Below are 22,126 nucleotides of genomic sequence, written 5' to 3' on the forward strand. Positions count from 1 at the left end.
AAAGCAGGAAACCAAGCGCGGACTTAAACGCGACAAAAGGGTTTAGAAGAAACTAAGGCAGCTAAAAAACAGACTGGTGGCAGGTACATAGTACACAAAAGAAACAACATGTTAAGGGCTAACGCAATAGACCGCGGTAAAGATAGAAACTCGATTCCGACCGTCGTTTTCAAATTGCAGGAGGCATGTATGGTAATATTTCTGTCAGTCTGCACATAAGAGATTTTAAAATGATGTACTTTGTTGACGGTCCGGGTATCGTTTGTACGTTTAAATTGGACAATGAAATGACAAGGAAACAACTCCTTTCTCAGTTGTTTCGTTTTCAGGAAAATACTAACAACTATTTTTTTAATTATTATTATTATTGGTTATTGGTCCTGAACGGAAGTCCGAAAAACCATGTGATATTTAGAGTTTCCCCTGTGGGTGGTGCTAAATCTGGAATGCCTGTCATTGGCTAAACACACTGGATACCATTCATGGTTTTTCAAATTAAGTGGTTACCTGAGGCCATATGGTTTTTTTCGCCATCTACTTTAGATTTGTTAGTCAACTATACAAGCTGTCAGCCTATTATTTGGCTTAACTGACTGAATAAATGTATTGAAATAGCCCAAATGTACGTTTGTTACCCATTGACAGTCAGGCTGGTTATGGAGAGGCATCTGTTGTATGACAGGGGGAAGACCATTTTCATCGCCTCTAGCAGAGGCGTCTCTAGGATCACAAAACACCCACCGCCCCACCCCTGACAGACAGTACAGGTTTTTAAGGTACATGCTAGCGGCCTACAATGTATTAATGCGCAATCAGAATTATAAATTAATAGATCAAGGGCTATTTTTTCATTAATGTTTTGGTCATTTTAGATCTGGGGCTATTAATAAAAGATCCGAGCCTACAGCCCCGGACCCAGGCCTAACGACGCCACTGCTCTGTAGTAAGCTGAGGAACACCTCAAGCCAGTGGTTCTCAGCTCCAGGCCTCGGGACCTTTCAGTTCTGCTGGTTTTCATTCTAGCCCTCTCAATATTGACTCATTTAGACCTGGGACACCAGGTGAATTCTCTTAACTATAAGGTAGAATAGAAAATCCGCAGTAGACTAGGTCCTGAGGCCAGGAGTTGAGAACCAATGCCTTAAGCCATCTGTCAAACCCCCACCACCCCCACCACCTCAGCTCTTCTTTCACCAAGATTATGTTGAAATTACATTTACAATATTCATGTAAACACTTCCAGAACTTAATTTCAGTCTGTTACATTTGGTTTCTTTTGAGTAAGTATATCATCAGATAAATCAAACCTTTATTCTGGCATCGATCAATAAAAACATGAACACCTTGTTTTCAGGCAAATCTTGTTGTTGTATTTATTAGGCACATCAAGGCATTTTTGAAAGGTGGGCCGTTGTAGTTCACTGCCTCGTCAAAGAGAATAGACATGTCAGGCCCCTGTTCTGTGAAGTACCGTTCCACATTGGCTCCGTCCTCTGCTGATGTAAAGGGATCACTGCCAAATATTGACAACCTGGTCAGAGGTCAGCCCACTTCTTGGTGATACCAATCTGCTGCAATAGAGACATTAGGCAGTAACTGTTCCTCATTCTTAGCTCTGCATCCATCCTCAGCTAGGCAACTGGGTCCTTCTCTGCCTGAAATAACATGTTGGCAAAGTGGAGACATCACTTATAAGCAGTCCCTGGTTGATTTCACAGTACTAGAGCGACACACATACAATGAAGGTTCAGGTTGGGTTTTGGGTGTTTGCATTTATATGTTTTGTCAAAACCTTTGTGACATTGCAAGTAAAATGGGATAAACAAACATAATTTGTTTTGACGATTGCCTCAATCTAGTTTATTTTCTGAAGGATAATTTTTTTATAAATGGTGTTTTAACTTTAAAATTTGGCACAATAAAAAGGCAGAGTTCAGTGTCTGTGTGAATGGGATTTTTGTCTGTAAGAGTGAGTGCTTTTATTATATTATAATAATATAGCTTTCTATAAAGCAGGTTGGTGAAGGAAGTCGTTTGGGAACTGTTAAAACGGCCTTGGGTGAGTGGTCCCTTGCAGAACCACAGTATTGTTAAACAACTGAATCATTAACAAAATTCAACCAATACATTTATGTAAATATTCATATCATTATTGTCTCTATTATGTATTATCAAGAAGTTCATAGGCCTATTGATTAAGCTACTTCTAAAGCTATGGGTCACCCAATTATACTTCAAGCACTGTTTCCCAGTAGGCAAAGGACTTCTGTCATCCCAAAATGAAAGGCGTGCCTAATGAATAGAGGAAACAATTGCTTGAAACCAAGGGGATTAATACCAGCATATAGGTCTGATTTCTCTGATGATTTACTTACTCAAAATAAACCAAACGTGAAATACTGAAATTTTGTTCTGGAAGTGTATACACAAATATTGTAAATGTAATTTAAACCCTACAAGCTTTGTGAAAGTAGATATACATTTCAGATGAACAATGTAGATATTTTCTATGCCTAGAATTGACAACAACCTATGGTCTGTATTTTCATGGTAAATGGTAAAGTGTAAGTTTGCCTAATGTAACCCAGTCAATATTTATGCTGTCAATATTTATTACATTGTCTAACATATGTATAATTTAGCCTTAAATAATAAGTAAACACCAACCGCAATAACATTGCACAATATTGGAGCAGCAAATATAATACAGGCTGCATTGATCTATTGATTTGTGTTCAATAGTAATGTTGAGCAGTGTTTCTTAATCCTGGTCCTTGGGACCCAAAGGGGTGAAGGTTTCTGTTTTTGCCCAAGCACTCACACACCTGATTCAAACTACAGGCTTGATTATAGGTTGCTTACATCAATCAAGTGCTTAAGTGGTAGAGCAATATTTTCAACTGTGTGTGAGTGCTACGGCAAAAACAAAAACGTGGACCAGGATTGAGAAACACTGATGTAGAGGATTAACAGTTGGTGGGATGAGCAGTGGCTGAAGGTGTTCCTAGAGAGGATGAGAAGGGTCTTCTCGCTGTCCAACTGCCTTCCTCAATAGCTTGTTGAGTCTGTAAGTCGTCATCCCCTGTCAATGCTTACAAATGTACATTTGGGCTATTTCAATAAATTTATTCAGTCAGTTAAGACAAATAATAGGCTGACCACTTGTGTAGTTGACTAACAAATCCTAAGTAAACCATATAGCCTCAGGTAAACTCTTAATCTGAAAAACAATGAATGTGTATCCTGTGTGTTTAGCCAATGACAGGCATTCCAGATTTAGCCCCACCCACAGGGGAAAATCACAATATCAGGTGGTTTTTCTGACTTTCGTGCAGGAACGAGGAAGCAAAAAATGTGTTCTTTGGTTTTTCTGAATAAACGAATAAACGAAAAAAGGAGTCATTTGCTCATTATTTCGTTGTTCAAAGTTAACGAATGAACGAACGATACCTGGACCGCTAACGCTCCCTTGCGACGTGCTTTTAGTGTTAAGTATATGTATATTACAAGTTAAATGTATAGATGTGCATTGAAGGCAAATGCAGTTCACATGGTAATACTAAATGTGTAATTAAGGCAAATAGGGGAGAGCAGAAAAGGTACAAGTATTAAGTATAGTGTATGTTACAGGTGGGATAAATAGTTGTGTGGGTACCAATGGCATTCTAGATGTGGAATTTAGGCTAATTGAAGGAGTAAGGTGCCATCTGCAACCGGGATGCAGAGAAAATCGATGAGAAAAATAAAATGGTTAGCAAATGAGCCATTGAAACATGTGATTATCATGAGAGCAGGTTGCATATATAAAAATATTCAAATATCTCAATTTCCTCTCTAAATAAATCCTAAGATGTCATTCTTATGATCATTGCAAGTATTAATTTAGTAGATACTAGTAAGCCTATTACTGGCTAATAAGCTGTTAAAACAGACAGTGGCAAAAGCTAACAGTTCATAGATGCTATTTGTGGTGGAGGTAAACTTAATATGAAATGTTATGCAGTTTAACACAATGCTTAATGGTGTCTAGTCAAATGTGTGACAAAATGTTCTGATGTTGAGACACTACACCGACACTCTGCAAATGTATGGCACTGTGGAGTAGTGGTTAAAGACACAGTCTGTCACATGGGAGACCCAGGTTAGAATCCAGTGAGGGCAACAGCATCATAGTTTCAAGTCGCAGGCCAGCTGAACTAGGCTCATCTTTCTTTTTCTGGTTTTTATTAATTTAAATAATCAAAGATATATTATTTGGCATTGTGGTAGGCATAAGGCAGTAGGCATCATGAAATGCAATGCAATGATTGAGGGCTTTATTATCGTCCTTACCTGCTGTGTGGCTTATAAACAGGGAATTATGGTAACTGTATTTGGTTCTGGCTAACAACATCTACTTCTGAATAAATTGTAAAAGATCCACCTCATGTAAGAATGTGTCAGTTAAGAATGTGTTTGTCATCAGCTGTCCTTCCAAAACTGGAATGATGGTGAACCCAACAACATGAATGGGGTGGAGTCCTGTGCTGAGATGTATGTCAATTACTGGCAACCTGGAGGATCCTGGAATGATGCACACTGTGAAAGTTACAACGACTGGTTGTGTGAGATCCGTAAAGGTACTGAATTCAGAACCAGACTAATTATAATCCCTTTATAGTACATTACTTTAGACCAGGGTTCTATTCCCTTCATAGTACACTACTTTAGACCAGGGTTCTATTCCCTTCATAGTACATTACTTTACACCAGGGGTCTATTCCCTTCATATTACACTACTTTACACCAGAGGTCTATTCCCTTCATAGTACACTACTTTAGACCAGGGGTCTATTCCCTTCATAGTACACTACTTTAGACCAGGGGTCTATTCCCTTCATAGTACACTACTTTAGACCAGGGGTCTATTCCCTTCATATTACACTTCTTTAGACCAGGGGTCTAATACCTTCATAGTACACTACTTTAGACCAGGGGTCTAATACCTTCATAGTACACTACTTTAGACCAGGGGTCTAATACCTTCATAGTACACTACTTTAGACCAGGGGTCTATTCCCTTCATAGTACACTACTTTAGACCAGGGGTCTATTCCCTTCATATTACACTACTTTAGACCAGGGGTCTAATACCTTCATATTACACTACTTTAGACCAGGGGTCTATTCCCTTCATATTACACTACTTTAGACCAGGGGTCTATTCCCTTCATATTACACTACTTTAGACCAGGGGTCTATTCCCTTCATATTACACTACTTTAGACCAGGGGGTCTTTGGATGCGGGATGGAAGTGGACCTGGCAAAATCTTGCTGTGGCAGAACTCATTTGCTTAAGAGGCTCATACATTCTCCTCCCCTCACCCCACCTCTCCTTATCTCCTCACATTCTCTCTTCTCCTGTCATCTCTGGTATTGTAGGCGTGACCCCACTACCTCCCCCGAACAACTCTGTTCCTGGTAAGTCCTATTGTCACACAAAAAATCTACATCCAAACTCTCTCTTACAACTCCCCTCTGGACCACTCAGTGATAAGTCTTCTCCAGATTAGGTGTTTCCTCCTCTCTTTCTAGAGTACAATGTGACAGAGGATGGTTGGCTGGAATATGGAGGCTCCCAGTATTACTTCAATAGTCATGAGATGGCCATGGAGGACGCCAGAGACTTCTGTCGCCAGAGACATGCGGACCTGGCAGTTATCAACACACTCACAGAAAATACATTCCTGTGGAAAAAGGTGAAGAACTTTATTTTATTTAAGTCTTGCCCTCAGAACAAAACATTATCACAGAGAGTGAGAGAGAGTTCTTTAAAAATGGCCAAGACGATAACTATATATTTTTTTCCAGATAAATAAAGGGTATTTCGGAAACCTTTACATTGGACTAACAGTTGATCTTGATCGGACATTTGGGTGAGTATGAAAGAACTGACCTTATCATGCTGGTGGTCTGGCTTTATGTACCTTTAGGTAACATGTCTACGTGTGGGTCAGGGCAATGTCATTTAGGAGTTACATTTTCCTACATGTCCAAATACCAGACCCTTATTTCAATACATTAGCATTCAATGGTAGGATGAGTGTCAATAATGTTGTCATGTTTCAGAAAGGGAGACGGAGGCAGGCGCAGAATTTCGAAGTGTTTCTTTTTAATAAACAAAAACAAAGAAAGCAAAACGGAGTGCAGGGCACTACAAGATACGGAGTTCAGGAGTTCAGGAGTTCAGGAGTTCAGGAGTTCAGGAGTTCAGGAACACACAAAACATGACAGGCAGACAAGCACAATGACCAACAGTGACAGGGAGAAAATAGCTGAACTAAATACACGGACTAACAAGGAGAACAGAAACAGGTGGGGGCTAAACACAGGTGAAATGAATGATTAACCTAAACAAGAACAGGAAAGACCATACAAGGACAAGACAAGGACCAACAGAAAACATGAAGTGGAACAGTCCCTTCCGGCTGGGACCGTTACAAATGTATGCTTCTGTTGATACATTGCATTCACTGGGCCGTTTAAAGCTGGGGTACAGAGCTAACGCTAACGCTGGGCCGTTTAAAGCTGGGGTACAGAGCTGACGCTAACGCTGGGCCGTTTAAAGCTGGGGTACAGAGCTAACGCTAACGCTGGGCCGTTTAAAGCTGGGGTACAGAGCTGACGCTAACGCTGGGCCGTTTAAAGCTGGGGTACAGAGCTAACGCTAACGCTGGGCCGTTTAAAGCTGGGGTACAGAGCTGACGCTAACGCTGGGCCGTTTAAAGCTGGGGTACAGAGCTAACGCTAACGCTGGGCCGTTTAAAGCTGGGGTACAGAGCTAACGCTAACGCTGGGCCGTTTAAAGCTGGGGTACAGAGCTAACGCTAACGCTGGGCCGTTTAAAGCTGGGGTACAGAGCTAACGCTAATGCTGGGCCGTTTAAAGCTGGGGTACAGAGCTGACGCTAACGCTGGGCCGTTTAAAGCTGGGGTACAGAGCTAACGCTAACGCTGGGCCGTTTAAAGCTGGGGTACAGAGCTGACGCTAACGCTGGGCCGTTTAAAGCTGGGGTACAGAGCTAACGCTAACGCTGGGCCGTTTAAAGCTGGGGTACAGAGCTAACGCTAACGCTGGGCCGTTTAAAGCTGGGGTACAGAGCTAACGCTAACGCTTTGAGTTCTTGTGTTCTGTCCAGGTGGATGGACGGGTCCCCGGTAGTGTTCCAGCGATGGGACAAAAACCAGCCAGATTTCAAAAACAACGATGAGAACTGTGTAGCCATGACCACCTCTATGGGTGAGCGGAAGAAAAGCTAAAAACAAACACCTGTCAATGGTAGAATTTGTTTGGCAGACGGCATTGTCCTTTTTCTCTGCTTCCTCATACTACTGGATCATTCAGTACATCTGAATGGAAGCATCTACATTTGTTAAGTTCCTCCACTCATTTATTCAGTTTTTTTTCATTGGTCACCCATCTGTTTTTTGATTGTACTAACGGGCTTCACACCAACTATGGGTTTGTCTTTATTTCCAGGTTTCTGGCATGATTACAACTGTGGTACTGAAATGCAGTCCATCTGTAAGAGGAGTGTCTCTCCTCCACCAAACAGCACCGTGGCTCCTACTGTTCCCCCAACTGGAGGTTGTCCCCCAGATTGGATCCAGTACCAGTCAAAGGTCAGTATGAGAAAACAAGGACTCAGAAAAAGGTCAGTAATATGAGAGAAAGAGTTTGAGACCAGAAATCAAAGTTCACATTGGGAGATCCTAATAATACCATTGATATTACGAGACAAATGATAACAGCCAATACAGTTTTATAACATGTTTTGGCTGCATAAACAAACTTATCAAATAATCTGAAAAACAATGGCTTATTTGTTACTGTGGATTTGTCAACAGTGTTACAAATTGATTGGATACCAGACACCAAGTACCTGGCTGGAGGCCAGAAAGCAGTGTCAATTAACGGGGGCAAACCTGGCGTCCATCGCCAGTAGGAGGGAACAAGGTTGGTAAGATGTTTTAACCTGGAGAAGTGATCAGTCCTCTGTGGTCTGGGGTGGTCTAGTGGTCTGGGGTGGTCTGGTGGTCTAGTGGTCTGGGGTGGTCTGGTGGTCTAGTGGTCTGGGGTGGTGAGTCTAGAGGTCTGTGGTGGTCTAGTGGTCTGGGGTGGTGAGTCTAGAGGTCTGTGGTGGTCTAGAGGTCTGGGGTGGAGTTGTTTGATGGATCACTACTTCTTCCACTTGAATGACCTATAGCTAAGAAACACATTTATTGGGGGATTTGGTTTTATGTTTTTTCTTTCTTACTTATATTCTATAACTAGTTAGCTACACCAGTCCTCTTTGCACTTGAAAATGTGAACCACCTAATATTTATTAGCAGAGTCACTAAGAGTTGCTACATTAACTAACTTGGTTGATCAACATTTGTTTAGTCATTGCAGTTACCTGCAGTGCTCCCTTCATTTGTTTAGTCATTGCAGTTACCTGCAGTGCTCCCTTCATTTGTTTAGTCAGTGCAGTTACCTGCAGTGCTCCCTTCATTTGTTTAGTTAGTGCAGTTACCTGCTATGCTCCCTTCATTTGTTTAGTCATTGCAGTTACCTGCAGTGCTCCCTTCATTTGTTTAGTCATTGCAGTTACCTGCAGTGCTCCCTTCATTTGTTTAGTCATTGCAGTTACCTGCAGTGCTCCCTTCATTTGTTTAGTCAGTGCAGTTACCTGCAGTGCTCCCTTCATTTGTTTAGTTAGTGCAGTTACCTGCTATGCTCCCTTCATTTGTTTAGTCATTGCAGTTACCTGCAGTGCTCCCTTCATTTGTTTAGTCAGTGCAGTTACCTGCCATGCTCCCTTCATTTGTTTAGTCAGTGCAGTTACCTGCAGTGCTCCCTTCATTTGTTTAGTCAGTGCAGTTACCTGCAGTGCTCCCTTCATTTGTTTAGTCAGTGCAGTTACCTGCCATGCTCCCTTCATTTGTTTAGTCAGTGCAGTTACCTGCAGTGCTCCCTTCATTTGTTTAGTCAGTGCAGTTACCTGCCATGCTCCCTTCATTTGTTTAGTCAGGGCAGTTACCTGCAGTGCTCCCTTCATTTGTTTAGTCAGTGCAGTTACCTGCAGTGCTCTCTTCATTTGTTTAGTCATTGCAGTTACCTGCAGTGCTCCCTTCATTTGTTTAATCATTGCAGTTACCTGCAGTGCTCCCTTCATTTGTTTAGTCATTGCAGTTACCTGCAGTGCTCCCTTCATTTGTTTAGTCATTGCAGTTACATGCAGTGCTCCCTTCATTTGTTTAGTCAGTGCAGTTACCTGCAGTGCTCCCTTCCTTCAGGACAGTCTTGCAGAAGACATTCTGTACCAGCCGAAAGGAATTTGATACAGCTGCTTTTGACCTATTAAAATGTCTCATGGTGCTGACCATGCTGTCTGAAAAGCAGTTTCGGCACAGATACAAAGATGAAGCTTCTTACTGTCTCTGTTTGCAGTGTTTCTGACAACCAACATGGCTGATGTTGTTACTGACCTGTGGATTGGACTGAGCGACTTAAACCGTAACAACTTAGTTTGGACTGATGGCCAGGCAATTAAATACATGAACTTGGTTCCCCGTAAGGTATGTATGAACACTCACATTTACTTCAAGCCAGGGTGCTTGGTTGCTACTTTCACTGATTGTTGAAGAGGACAATGTCAGATTTAGGTAACAATGAACTAAATGCTAAAGTTGAGGCTCTGTGGTTATACCATGTCAGGAGAGAGTTTCGTGAGCCATTTTGACCGTGGAGTTTCTCGCTAGCCTGCCATTGTTTTTATGAGCCAGAGCCGTCAGCACAGCTCAGGACCCTCCCTCCGACAGGGCCTTGGCCACTGGGGGCTCCATTAGTCTGGGGGAAAACCAGGATGTAGTAGGTTGTGGTTTTCCTAGTTGTTCATATAAGGCTGTTTACTTGCCTGCATGCCTATTTTAAATTATCTGGATTTGCAAACAACATGAATGTATTGATATATTTGAAAAATGTATATCTGTTAGTTGGTTGCAAACACTATTAATGTTAAAAATGTTCTCTTTATTGTAGAGAGTGGAATACCATTACTATGATGAGGTAATGTCCATTTAGAATTGAACACATTTGCAAATAAAGATATTGTAGTTACTGACATGCTATGAATACGTAGCAATAAGGCTCAATGATGTGGTATATGGCCAGGATAGCATGGCTAACAGTGGACTCCTAGGCTGTGTCCAGTCACTTTGCTAGTGTTGCACATCAGAACATCTGTAATATATTGACCATATATTACACCCAGTCATTTCCTATTGCTTACATATTCCATGTCTTTCATTCTATCGGAATTCAGGATTCAAAACCACAATTTTGTTTAAATGAATACAGGAAGGTCTTTAAATATTTTGGCAATGACACCATTTTCATAGTTTTGGCTCTGTACACCACCACAATGGATTTGAAATGAATCAACTGAGATGCAATTGAAGTGCCAACTTTCATCTTAAATTTAAGGGGTTGGACAAAAATATTATATGAAACATTTAGGAATTGCAACGATTTTGATACAGAGCCCCCTTATTTCATGGGCTCAAATGTAATTGGACAAATTAACATGATCATAAATAAAATGCTATTTTTTATACTTTGTCAAGAATCCTTTACAGGCAATGACTGAAGTCTGTAAGGCATCACCAAACGTTGGGTTTCCTCCTTTGTGATGCTTTGCCAGGCCTGTACTGCAGCTGTGTTCAGTTGTTGTTTGTTTGTTTGTGGGTCTTTCTTCTTTAAGTTTTGTTTTCAGTAAGTGAAATGCATACTTAATCGAGTTAAGATCAGGTGATTAACTCAGCCATTGCAGAATATTCCACTTCTTTGCCTTAAAATACTCCTGGGTTGCTTTCAGAGTATGTTTTGGGTCATTGTTTATCTGTAAAGTGAAGCGCCGTCCAATCAACTTTGCCAAATCTGAGCAGATAGTATTTTCCACATGCACTTCAGAATTCATCTGGCTGCTTCTGTCTTCTGCCACATCATCAACAAACACTAGTGACCCAGTGCCATTGGAAGCCATGCATGCCCATGCCATCACACTGCCTCCGCTGTGTTTTACAGATGGTGTGGTATGCTTCGGATCATGAGCCGTTCCAAACCTTCTACATACTACTTTCTTCCCATCATTCTGGTACAGGTTGATGTTAGTTTCACCTGTCCAAAGAATGCTGTTCCAGGACTGGACTGAACACTCTGTATTTGCTCGCATGAAGTCTTTATGATAGACTTGGATAATGATATGCCTACCACCTGGAGAGTGTTCTTCATTTGGCTGGATGTGGTGAAGGGGTATTACATTACCATGGAAAGGATCCTACAATCATCCACCACTGTTGTCTTCTGTGAAGTCCAGGGCTTTTTGTGTTGCAGAGCTCACCAGTGCATTCTATTTTTCTCAGAATGTACCAAACTGTTGATTTGGCCACTCCTAATCAATCAAATGTATTTATAAAGCGCTTTTTACAACAGCAGTTGTCACAAAGTGCCTTACAGAGACACCTGGCCTTAAACCCCAAGGAGCAAACAACAATAGTGTTGAATTTCAGTGGCTAGGAAAAACTCCCTAAGGTTGAATTTTAGGAAGAAACCTAGAGAGGACCCAGGCTCAGAGGGGTGAACAGTCCTCTTCTGGCTGTGCCGGGTGAGATATTAAGAGTCCAACTGGAATAATAAATTTCTCTGGGCTAAATCCAGAGTCTATTTGATTTTAGACTAGGTCAGAAATATGACCAGGTGGACAAGTACAGGGACAGCAATGGCCCCCCAAACCAGGTAATCCGCAGGTGTGGACCAGGACCTCATCTCCTCCTAAAATTTAAAACTAGAGGAGACTGAGAAAAGTTATTAGTGCATTCCTGATATGCCCCAGCACAATAATATAGCATTGTAACACCTTGGAACTGAGACGGGGGGGTCCGGTGACACTGTGGCCCTACCCAGGGGAGGCCCCGGACAGGGCCCAACAGGCAGGAAATCAATCCACCCACATTGCCAGGCATCAACCAAAGGGACACCCACCAACTGCAACCCCCCTAATGTTCCTGCTTTCTCTCTGATTGATTTTTTTTGCAGCCTAAGGATGGCTTGTTTCACTTGCATTGAGAGCTCCTTTGACCACATGTTGTGGGTTCACAGCAACAGCTTCCAAATGTTAATGCCACACCTGGAATCAACTCCCGATCTTTTTCCTGCTTAACTGATGAAAAAATAATGAAGGAACAGCCCACACCTGTCCATGAAACAGTTTTTGAGTCAATTGTCCAATTACTTTTGGTCACTTGAAAAAGATGGGGCTACATATTAAAGAGTTGTAATTCCTAAACCCTTCCTCCAATTTGGATGTGAATACCCTCAAATTAAAGCTGAGGGACTGCACAGTAAGCCCATATTCATTATCTAACTGTAACTTTAATATATTTTGTTAAACAGCCAAAATAACACAACTGGTGTCATTGATCAATTATTTCCGGACCTAACTGTATGTTAATACTATCACAGATATACTCAAACACACACACACAGACACAGTTCATAGACACACACACACACACACACACACATACACAGTTCATAGACACACACACACACACACACAGTTCATAGACACACACACAAACACACACACACAGTTCATAGACACACACACACACACAGACACAGTTCATAGACACACACACACACACAGACACAGTTCATAGACACACACACACACAGTTCATAGACACACACACACAGACACAGTTCATAGACACACACACACACATACACAGTTCATAGACACACACACACACAGTTCATAGACACACACACACACACAGACACAGTTCATAGACACACACACACACACAGACACAGTTCATAGACACACACACACAGACACAGTTCATAGACACACACACACACACACAGTTCATAGACACAAACACATACACAGTTCATAGACACACACACACAGTTCATAGACACACACACACACACACAGTTCATAGACACACACACACACACACACACAGTTCATAGACACACATAATAATCTCAATACTTAGTGTATCCTTTGAGATTTAACATGTTATACCTCTAAATACCTCCAATGTAAAACCATTACATTTTATATTTAATTGTCCAAGTGGTAAGAGTGATGTCTTAACAAAAGACACAACTGATCAGTTCTTTTTATTTTAGATGTGGGAACAGAATTATTATCCGTCCAGTCAGGTACAATTAAGTTAAACTTCAACAATACATTTTAATAACAAAAAAGGATTGATATAATGGAATTTAAATACTATTTTCTATTCATAATTTCCTAGTGTGCTGTGATGTCTAGCTCCCACTCCATCTTGGGAAAATGGAAACTCATATCCTGCAATGACACACACGGCTTCATTTGTCAACGCAAAGTTGGTGAGAAGATTATTATTCTCCTCCATATTCTTATTGTAATACATGTCTCCTTCTGGTTCTTTCTTCTTCATATTATTATTGTAATACATGTCTCCTTCTGGTTCTTTCTTCTTCATATTATTATTGTAATACATGTCTCCTTCTGGTTCTTTCTTCTTCATATTATTATTGTAATACATGTCTCCTTCTGGTTCTTTCTTCTTCATATTATTATTGTAATACATGTCTCCTTCTGGTTCTTTCTTCTTCAGATTATTATTGTAATACTTGTCTCCTTCTGGTTCTTTCTTCTTCAGATTATTATTGTAATACATGTCTCCTTCTGGTTCTTTCTTCTTCATATTCTTATTGTAATACATGTCTCCTTCTGGTTCTTTCTTCTTCATATTATTATTGTAATACATGTCTCCTTCTGGTTCTTTCTTCTTCATATTCTTATTGTAATACATGTCTCCTTCTGGTTCTTTCTTCTTCATATTCTTATTGTAATACATGTCTCCTTCTGGTTCTTTCTTCTTCATATTTGACTTCATATTCTTATTGTAATACATGTCTCCTTTTGGTTCTTTCTTCTTCATATTTGTCTTCATATTATTATTGTAATTCATGTCTCCTTCTGGTTTTTCATATTTGTCTTCATATTCTTATTGTAATACATGTCTCCTTCTGGTTCTTTCTTCCTCATATTTGCCTTCATATTCTTATTGTAATACATGTCTCCTTTTGGTTCTTTCTTCTTCATATTCTTATTGTAATACATGTCTCCTTTTGGTTCTTTCTTCTTCGTATTTGTCTTCATATTATTATTGTAATTCATGTCTCCTTCTGGTTCTTCATATTTGTCTTCATATTCTTATTGTAATACATGTCTCCTTCTGTTTCTTTCTTCTTCATATTTGTCTTCATATTCTTATTGTAATACATGTCTCCTTCTGGTTCTTATTTCTTCGTATTTGTCTTCATATTCATTCTGTCTTCCATTTATTCCTATTTATCTTTGTGGACTTCATATTCTTATTTTCATTTGGATTCCTCTTCATGGTCTTCTCATTATTCTTCTTATTTTTATTATTGAGTTGTGATGTGTCTCTTTTTCTCTGCCCTCCTAGACCCTGGCATCTCAGTCCCAGCCCCAACTGTGTTTCCCAGAAGCTGGATGAAGGTCGGCAATGACTCCTACAAGGTACCAGAGACACATTCTGTACTTAGAGAGTTGGACAAGTTCTACATCTGTGAATAGTGTTCTAATTCTAGACAGTGTATAACAAAGCAACAATTTACTATTGATATAATGTTGTAAATGTACAAATGTAATATTATGTAAATGTATGATAATGCAGCAACATCAATGTCCCATCTCACTAATGATATGACTCTACAAGGTCCTGCTACAGAACATGACATGGTCGGAGGCCCGGGTCCAGTGTGAGACTGAGCAGGGCCAGCTGGCCAGCACCCTGGATGAACTGTCAGCAGCCTACCTGGAGCTGCAGGCTCTGAAGCTGGAGACACCAGTGTGGATTGGACTCAATAAGGATGAGGTACAGAACCAGCTTTCTAATGAGGTTTAACCCGTGTGGATTGGACTCAATAAGGATGAGGTACAGAACCAGCTGTCTAATCAGTTTTAACCAGTGTGGATTGGACTTCAAAATCACTAGTCAGAGGTTGTAAGGCTCTGACTTCATCTCATCTCATCTTCATCCGCTTATCCGGAATCAGGTTGCGGGGGCAGCAGCTCCAGCAGGGGACCCCAAACTTCCCTTTCCCGAGCCACATTTGCCAGCTCTGACTGGGGGATCCCGAGGCGTTCTAAATATAATCTCTCCACCTAGTCCTGGACCTACCCCGAGGTCTTCTCCCAGCTGGACGTGCCTGGAACACCTCCCTAGGTTAGACGTCCTGGGGGCATCCTTACCAGAAGCCCGAACCACCTCAACTGGCTCCTTTCGATGCAAAGGAGCAGCGGCTCTACTCTGAGTTCCTCACGGATGGCTGAGCTTCTCACCCTATCCCTAAGGGAGAAGCCAGCCACCCTTCTGAGAAAACCCATTTCAGCCACTTGTACTCGTGATCTTGTTCTTTTCGGTCATGACCCAGCCTTCATGACCATAGGTGAGGGTAGGAATGCAAATTTACCGGTATATCGAGAGCTTTGCCTTCCGACTCAGCTCTCTTTTCGTCACAACGGTGCAGTTAAGTGAATGCAATACCGCCCCCGCTGCTCCAATTCTTCGGTCAATCTCCCGCTCCATTGTCCCCTCACTCGCGAACAAGACCCCGAGATACTTAAACTCCTTTACTTGGGGTAACGCCTCGTTCCCTACCCGGAGTTGGCACTCCATCGGTTCCCTGCTAAGAACCATGGCCTCAGATTTAGAGGTACTAATCCTCATCCCAACCGATTCGCACTCGGCTGTGGTCCACTGAGTGCTGAAGGTCACAGACCAATGATGCCATCAGGACCACATCATCCGCAAAAATCCGCAATCTGCCGAACCCTCCTTTCCAGTACCTATGTGTAGACTTTCCCTGGAAGGCTGAGAAGTGTGATACCCCTGTAATTGGCACACACACTCTGGTCCCCCTATTTGAACAGGGGAACCACCACCCCGGTCCACCACTCCTTAGGCACTTTCCCCGACTCCCACCCAATGTTGAAGAGGCGTGTCATCCAAGACATCCCCTCCAAAGCTTTCAACATTTCTGGACGGATTTCGTCAATGCCTGGAGCTTTGCCACTGTGGATTTGTTTGACTACCTCAGTGACTTCTGCCATGGAGATTGACGATGCTTCCCCATCAGCCTCCAGCTCTGCCTCCACTAAAGAGGGTGTGTTAGTGGGATTTAGGAGTTCCTCAAAGTGTTCCTTCCATCGCCCAATTACCTCCTCAGTTGAGGTCAACACCTGCTGTTTTGCCTCTTTCACAGTGTCCCATCCTTACTGTACACAGCTTGGATAGTTCCCCGTTTTCCCCTCATGAGGTGGCGGACGGTTTTCCAGAAATACCTTGGTGCCGACCGAAAGTCCTTCTCCATGGCTTCCCCAAACTCCTCCCACACCTGCTGTTTTGCCTCTTTCACAGCAGAGGTCGCAGCCCTTCGGGTCTGTTGGTACACTTCAACCGTCTCCGGAGTCCTCTGGGATAACATATCCCGGAAGGCCTCCTTCAGTCGGACGGCTTCCCTGACCACCGGTGTCCACCAGGGTGTTCAAGGGTTACCGCCCCTTGATGCACCTAAGACCTTTAGACCACAGCTCCCCGCCGCAGCTTCGGCAATGGAGGTTTTGTACATCGACCACTCAGGTTCAATGCCCACAACCTCCACAGGGATGCCAGAAAAGCTCAGCCGGAGGTGTGAGTTGAAGATCTTTCGGACAGGGGCCTCCTCCAGGCATTCCCAGTTCACCCGCACTACCCGTTTGGGTTTTCCCGGTCTGTCCAGAGCTTTCCCCCACCCCTGACCCAACTCACCACCAGATGGTGATCGGTTGACAGTTCCGCCCCTGTCTTTACCAGAGTGTCCAAAACATGCGGCCTCCAATGACACGATCACAAAATCAATCATCGACCTTCGGCCTAGGGTGCTCTGGTAACACGTACACTTATGAGCATCCTTATGTTCGAACATGGTGATCGTTATAGATAATCCATGACTAGCACAGAACTCTAACAACAAACGACCACTCCAGTTCAGATCAGGGAGGCCGTTCCTCCCTATCACGCCTCTCCAGGTGTCTCCATCATTGCCCACGTGTGTGTTGAAGTCCCCCAGCAGAATTATGGAGTCCCCTACTGGAGCCCCATACAGGACTCCATTCAGGGTCTCCAAGATGGCCAAATACTCTGTACTGCTGTTCAGGGCATATGCACAAACAAAAGTCAGAGATTCCCCCCCCCCCCACAACCCGTAGGCATAGGGAGGCGACCCTCTCATCCACTGGGGTAAACTCCAACATAGAGGCACTCAGCTGCAGGGCTTGTGAATATCACAACCCCCGCCCGGCACCTCACACCCTGGGCAAGTCCAGAGAAGAATAAAGTCCATCCCCTATCCAGGAGTATGGTTCCAGAACCGAGACTGTGTGTGGATGTAAGCCCCACCAGATCTAACTGATAGCGCTCCACCTCCCTCACAAGTTCCAGCTCCTTCCCCCACAGAGAGGTGACGTTCCACGTCCCCAGAGCCAGCCCCTGCCGCCCGGGTCTGGTCCGTCGAGGCCCCTGGCCTTCACTGCCCAAATGGCAGCGCACCCGACCCCAGCGGTTCCTCCCATGAGTGGTGGGCCCATAGGATGGAGAGGGGGGTGCCACGTTGTTTTTTTGGGCTATGCCCGACCAGGCTCCGTGGCAAACCCGGCCACCAAGCACTCGCTGGCGAGCCCTCCCTCTGGGCCTGGCTCCAGACGGGGGTCCCGGGCTTCCTCCGGGCAGGGTAACTCCTCCTCTTCCTCGTTTGCACATAGGTTTTTTTTTAGCCATTCTTAGTCTGGCTCCTCCCCTGAGACCACTTTGCTATGGGAAACCCTACCAGGAGCACTAAGACCTGGACAACACAGCCCTCAGGTTCATAGGAACTTGTTAGTTGTAAATCAAAAGAACCCAATGAAACAGTGGAAATCGTGAACTGGTCTTAAGCATTTATTCGGAGAGCTCTGATACAATTGGAAAACACATACATTTTCTACTTGTCAGTAGACAAATCTGAATACTTCCTTGTCCCGCCCTGTCCTATTTCTCTTCCTTCGTATTGGTTACACATGTGCTAAGACTGTTTTAGTGTGACATCTGGGGTTGCCCTTTGTCTGACCTATTTCTACTTGACAAAATACATGGAAAACAGGAAACACGTGAATGAAACAAGAACAAGTATATGTAATTGTTATCACCCTTCACCACAGCTCTATTATTCTAGAATGTTCATCAGACAGTTCATCAGACAGTTCGTCTGGTCATTTCTACTCTTAGTAACCTTTTTGCTTAAAGCCAGCAAATAATAGGAAACAACATCAGCATTTAGTAAATGTCAGTTCTTACACAAACCTTTATCTATTGGTGACATTAAGGTCCTCACAAAGGTTCATCAAAGATTAGTCATGTAAGCACAATTCTCTAGTTAATATTGATAAATGCATACTATATTACAAATTTACCCAACAGGACTCAATAAAGATGAGGGAAAAAGTAGCTGACTAATCAGGTTTAACCAGTATGGATTGGACTCAATAAGGATGAGGTACAGAACCAAGTTTCTAATCAGGTTAAACCAGTGGATCAGCTGACTACAGTGGAAAAACATGTAGGGAAATATATTGACAGCAGTGGAAATGTTACTTAATTCAACACTAATGTTGATAAGCACTTTTTACCCACCTGTTGATTTACCACTAAATCACTTGGTGAAACAGACTCCTCTTAACCAACACTGTTACTGTAGATAGAGGGACTGGGTTTAAACCAGGACACTGTTACTGTAGATAGAGGGACTGGGTTTAAACCAGGACACTGTTACTATAGATAGTGGGACTGGTTTTAAACCAGGACACTGTTACTATAGATAGTGGGACTGACTGGGTTTAAACCAGAACACTGTTACTATAGATAGTGGGACTGACTGGGTTTAAACCAGAACACTGTTACTATAGATAGTGGGACTGACTGGGTTTAAACCAGAACACTGTTACTATAGATAATGGGGATGACTGGGTTTAAACCAGGACACTGTAACTATAGATAGATGGACTGACTGAACTTAAACCAGGACACTGTTACTGTAGATAGTGGGACTGACTGGGTTTAAACCAGAACACTGTTACTATAGATAATGGGGATGACTGGGTTTAAACCAGGACACTGTAACTATAGATAGATGGACTGACTGAACTTAAACCAGGACACTGTTACTGTAGATAGTGGGACTGACTGGGTTTAAACCAGAACACTGTTACTATAGATAATGGGGATGACTGGGTTTAAACCAGGACACTGTAACTATAGATAGAGGGACTGACTGGGTATAAACCAGGACACTGTAACTACAGATAGAGGGACTGACTGGGTTGTTTAGGGAATCACACCACAAACTGTTAACCCTTTGATCTTATGTTTCTGATTTGTTTTTGCAGGGTGACATGAATCTTTCTCAGAATCTCAGGAAAGACTAGTGTTCTCTGTCAGTTACAGGAGCCAGCTGACAGGTTTTCAACTTCTTGTTCCAGACACAAGGCTACTTCAGGTGGATCGACGGCTGGCACCTGAACATGGTTCAATGGGCCAAGAATGAGCCCAGCAGAGACCGACCCTGTGTCTACCTGGATGTAGACGGCACCTGGAAGACATCCCTCTGTAACCACACCTACCCCAGTGTGTGTAAACAGTCAACAGGTGAGACAGTCACCTACCCCAGTGTGTGTAAACAGTCAACAGGTGAGACAGTCACCTACCCCAGTGTGTTTAAACAGTCAACAGGTGAGACAGTCACCTACCCCAGTGTGTGTAAACAGTCAACAGGTGAGACAGTCAACAGGTGAGACAGTCAACAGGTGAGACAGTCACCTACCCCAGTATGTTTAAACAGTCAACAGGTGAGACAGTCACCTACCCCAGTGTGTGTAAACAGTCAACAGGTGAGACAGTCAACAGGTGAGACAGTCAACAGGTGAGACAGTCACCTACCCCAGTATGTTTAAACAGTCAACAGGTGAGACAGTCACCTACCCCAGTGTGTGTAAACAGTCAACAGGTGAGACAGTCACCTACCCCAGTGTGTTTAAACAGTCAACAGGTGAGACAGTCAACAGGTGAGACAGTCACCTACCCCAGTGTGTTTAAACAGTCAACAGGTGAGACAGTCACCTACCCCAGTGTGGGATTTACAGTGAAAAGGATGGGTGTAGTTTTTCAATCCATCTAGCTGCTTCCTCATAGAGAGGTCATCCTATTGGTTGATCACTGTCCATTACTGTAATCGTATTGGTCGGTTCTCCCCAACAGACATCCCGCCCACCCCCCCACCCCAGTACCCAGGGGAGTGTTACCAGGACGATGATGAGACCGGTTGGTTGCCCTTCAGAGGACACTGTTACAGCTTTTTCACTGACAACATGGAGTGGACGGATGCCTCCACCAGCTGTTTGAGGAAAGGTAGGAACTTCAGACCAACGCTGTGAACCAGAAATGGAACCCTGTTATGGACTTGTAATTCTGCTAAGTTGTTTTGATGGGGAAAGCAAATGAAACAGCTATAATAAAAATGTTGTGTTTGTGTGTTCAAAGGGGCGACCCTGGTGAGCATTGAAGACCCTGTAGAATTTAACTTCATAAAGAAAAACCTGGAGTTTCTGAAAGACAGCCACCCCTCCTTTTGGATAGGACTGTACAAAACACACCTCGGTAACTATTAATCCTTCTATATACCTGTACAAAACACACCTAGGTAACTATTAATCCTTCTATATACCTGTACAAAACACACCTAGGTAACTATTAATCCTTCTATATACCTGTACAAAACACACCTAGGTAACTATTAATCCTTCTATATACCTGTACAAAACACACCTAGGTAACTATTAATCCTTTCTATAGGCCTGTACAACACACACCTAGGTAACTATTAATCCTTCTATATACCTGTACAAAACACACCTAGGTAACTATTAATCCTTCTATATACCTGTACAAAACACACCTCGGTAACTATTAATCCTTCTATATACCTGTACAAAACACACCTAGGTAACTATTAATCCTTTCTATAGGCCTGTACAACACACACCTAGGTAACTATTAATCCTTTCTATAGGCCTGTACAAAACACACCTCGGTAACTATTAATCCTTCTATTTACCTGTACAAAACACACCTAGGTAACTATTAATCCTTTCTATAGGCCTGTACAAAACACACCTAGGTAACTATTAATCCTTTCTATAGGCCTGTACAAAACACACCTCGGTAACTATTAATCCTTCTATTTACCTGTACAAAACACACCTAGGGAACTATTAATTCTTCTATATACCTGTACAAAACACACCTCGCTAACTATTAATCCTTCGATTTTGAGCCATAGTGATTTTTGACCAATAAGTTTCTTCTGGCTGGAAATGACATAAACAAATGACAGAACCCGGTAAGACATTGTGCTAGAGATGCAAATGATTAACGTAACTATTTCTGTTTTTAGCCATGACTTGCAGTTGACTAGTTACTGACTAGAGAACTACTGCTGTTCAACTGTTCTCAATTTATAGGTAATTAGAATGCTCTCTCCTGGTCGAAATTACAAGACCATTTTAAATGGTATAGAAACTTGCATTTTCTAAAACATTTCAAGGGGTATGAATAATGTTGGACATGACATTTTTCGTAAAAGATTTAAAAAAAAAAAGGAATAGTTCCATTATTAATCTCCAGCACAATGTCTTACCATGTTTTGCCACGTGTTTATGTAATTTCCAGCCTGAAGAAACCTATTGGTCAAATAAAAATTCACAATAGCTCAAAATTTGGCATGGATATGAATACTTTTGGGCTTAACTGAATATATAACCCTTCTGGCTCATATTCAGTGGGGAGAACAAGTATTTGATACACTGCCGATTTTGCAGGTTTTCCTACTTACAAAGCATGTAGAGGTCTGTAATTTTTAGCATAGGTACACTTCACCTGT

General features: G+C 42.5%; 1 protein-coding gene across 1 annotated transcript in view; it reads left to right on the forward strand.

Annotated features, from left to right (window-relative positions):
- Nucleotides 1-22,126, forward strand: part of LOC105008599 (macrophage mannose receptor 1) — a 53,962-nt gene that overhangs the window by 23,123 nt on the left and 8,713 nt on the right. Inside the window, exons 15-30 of the mRNA XM_029115357.2 lie at nt 4,466-4,619; nt 5,423-5,461; nt 5,576-5,739; nt 5,852-5,916; nt 7,179-7,279; nt 7,520-7,662; nt 7,888-7,996; nt 9,473-9,600; nt 10,064-10,090; nt 13,229-13,261; nt 13,357-13,450; nt 14,560-14,633; nt 14,833-14,991; nt 19,671-19,836; nt 20,446-20,595; nt 20,728-20,844. Coding sequence (XP_028971190.2) covers nt 4,466-4,619; nt 5,423-5,461; nt 5,576-5,739; nt 5,852-5,916; nt 7,179-7,279; nt 7,520-7,662; nt 7,888-7,996; nt 9,473-9,600; nt 10,064-10,090; nt 13,229-13,261; nt 13,357-13,450; nt 14,560-14,633; nt 14,833-14,991; nt 19,671-19,836; nt 20,446-20,595; nt 20,728-20,844 — 1,723 coding nt within the window. The remainder of the gene's footprint in view (nt 1-4,465; nt 4,620-5,422; nt 5,462-5,575; nt 5,740-5,851; nt 5,917-7,178; nt 7,280-7,519; nt 7,663-7,887; nt 7,997-9,472; nt 9,601-10,063; nt 10,091-13,228; nt 13,262-13,356; nt 13,451-14,559; nt 14,634-14,832; nt 14,992-19,670; nt 19,837-20,445; nt 20,596-20,727; nt 20,845-22,126) is intronic.

The sequence above is a fragment of the Esox lucius genome, chromosome 3, assembly GCF_011004845.1.
Source record: "Esox lucius isolate fEsoLuc1 chromosome 3, fEsoLuc1.pri, whole genome shotgun sequence".
NCBI classification, from domain to species: domain Eukaryota; kingdom Metazoa; phylum Chordata; class Actinopteri; order Esociformes; family Esocidae; genus Esox; species Esox lucius.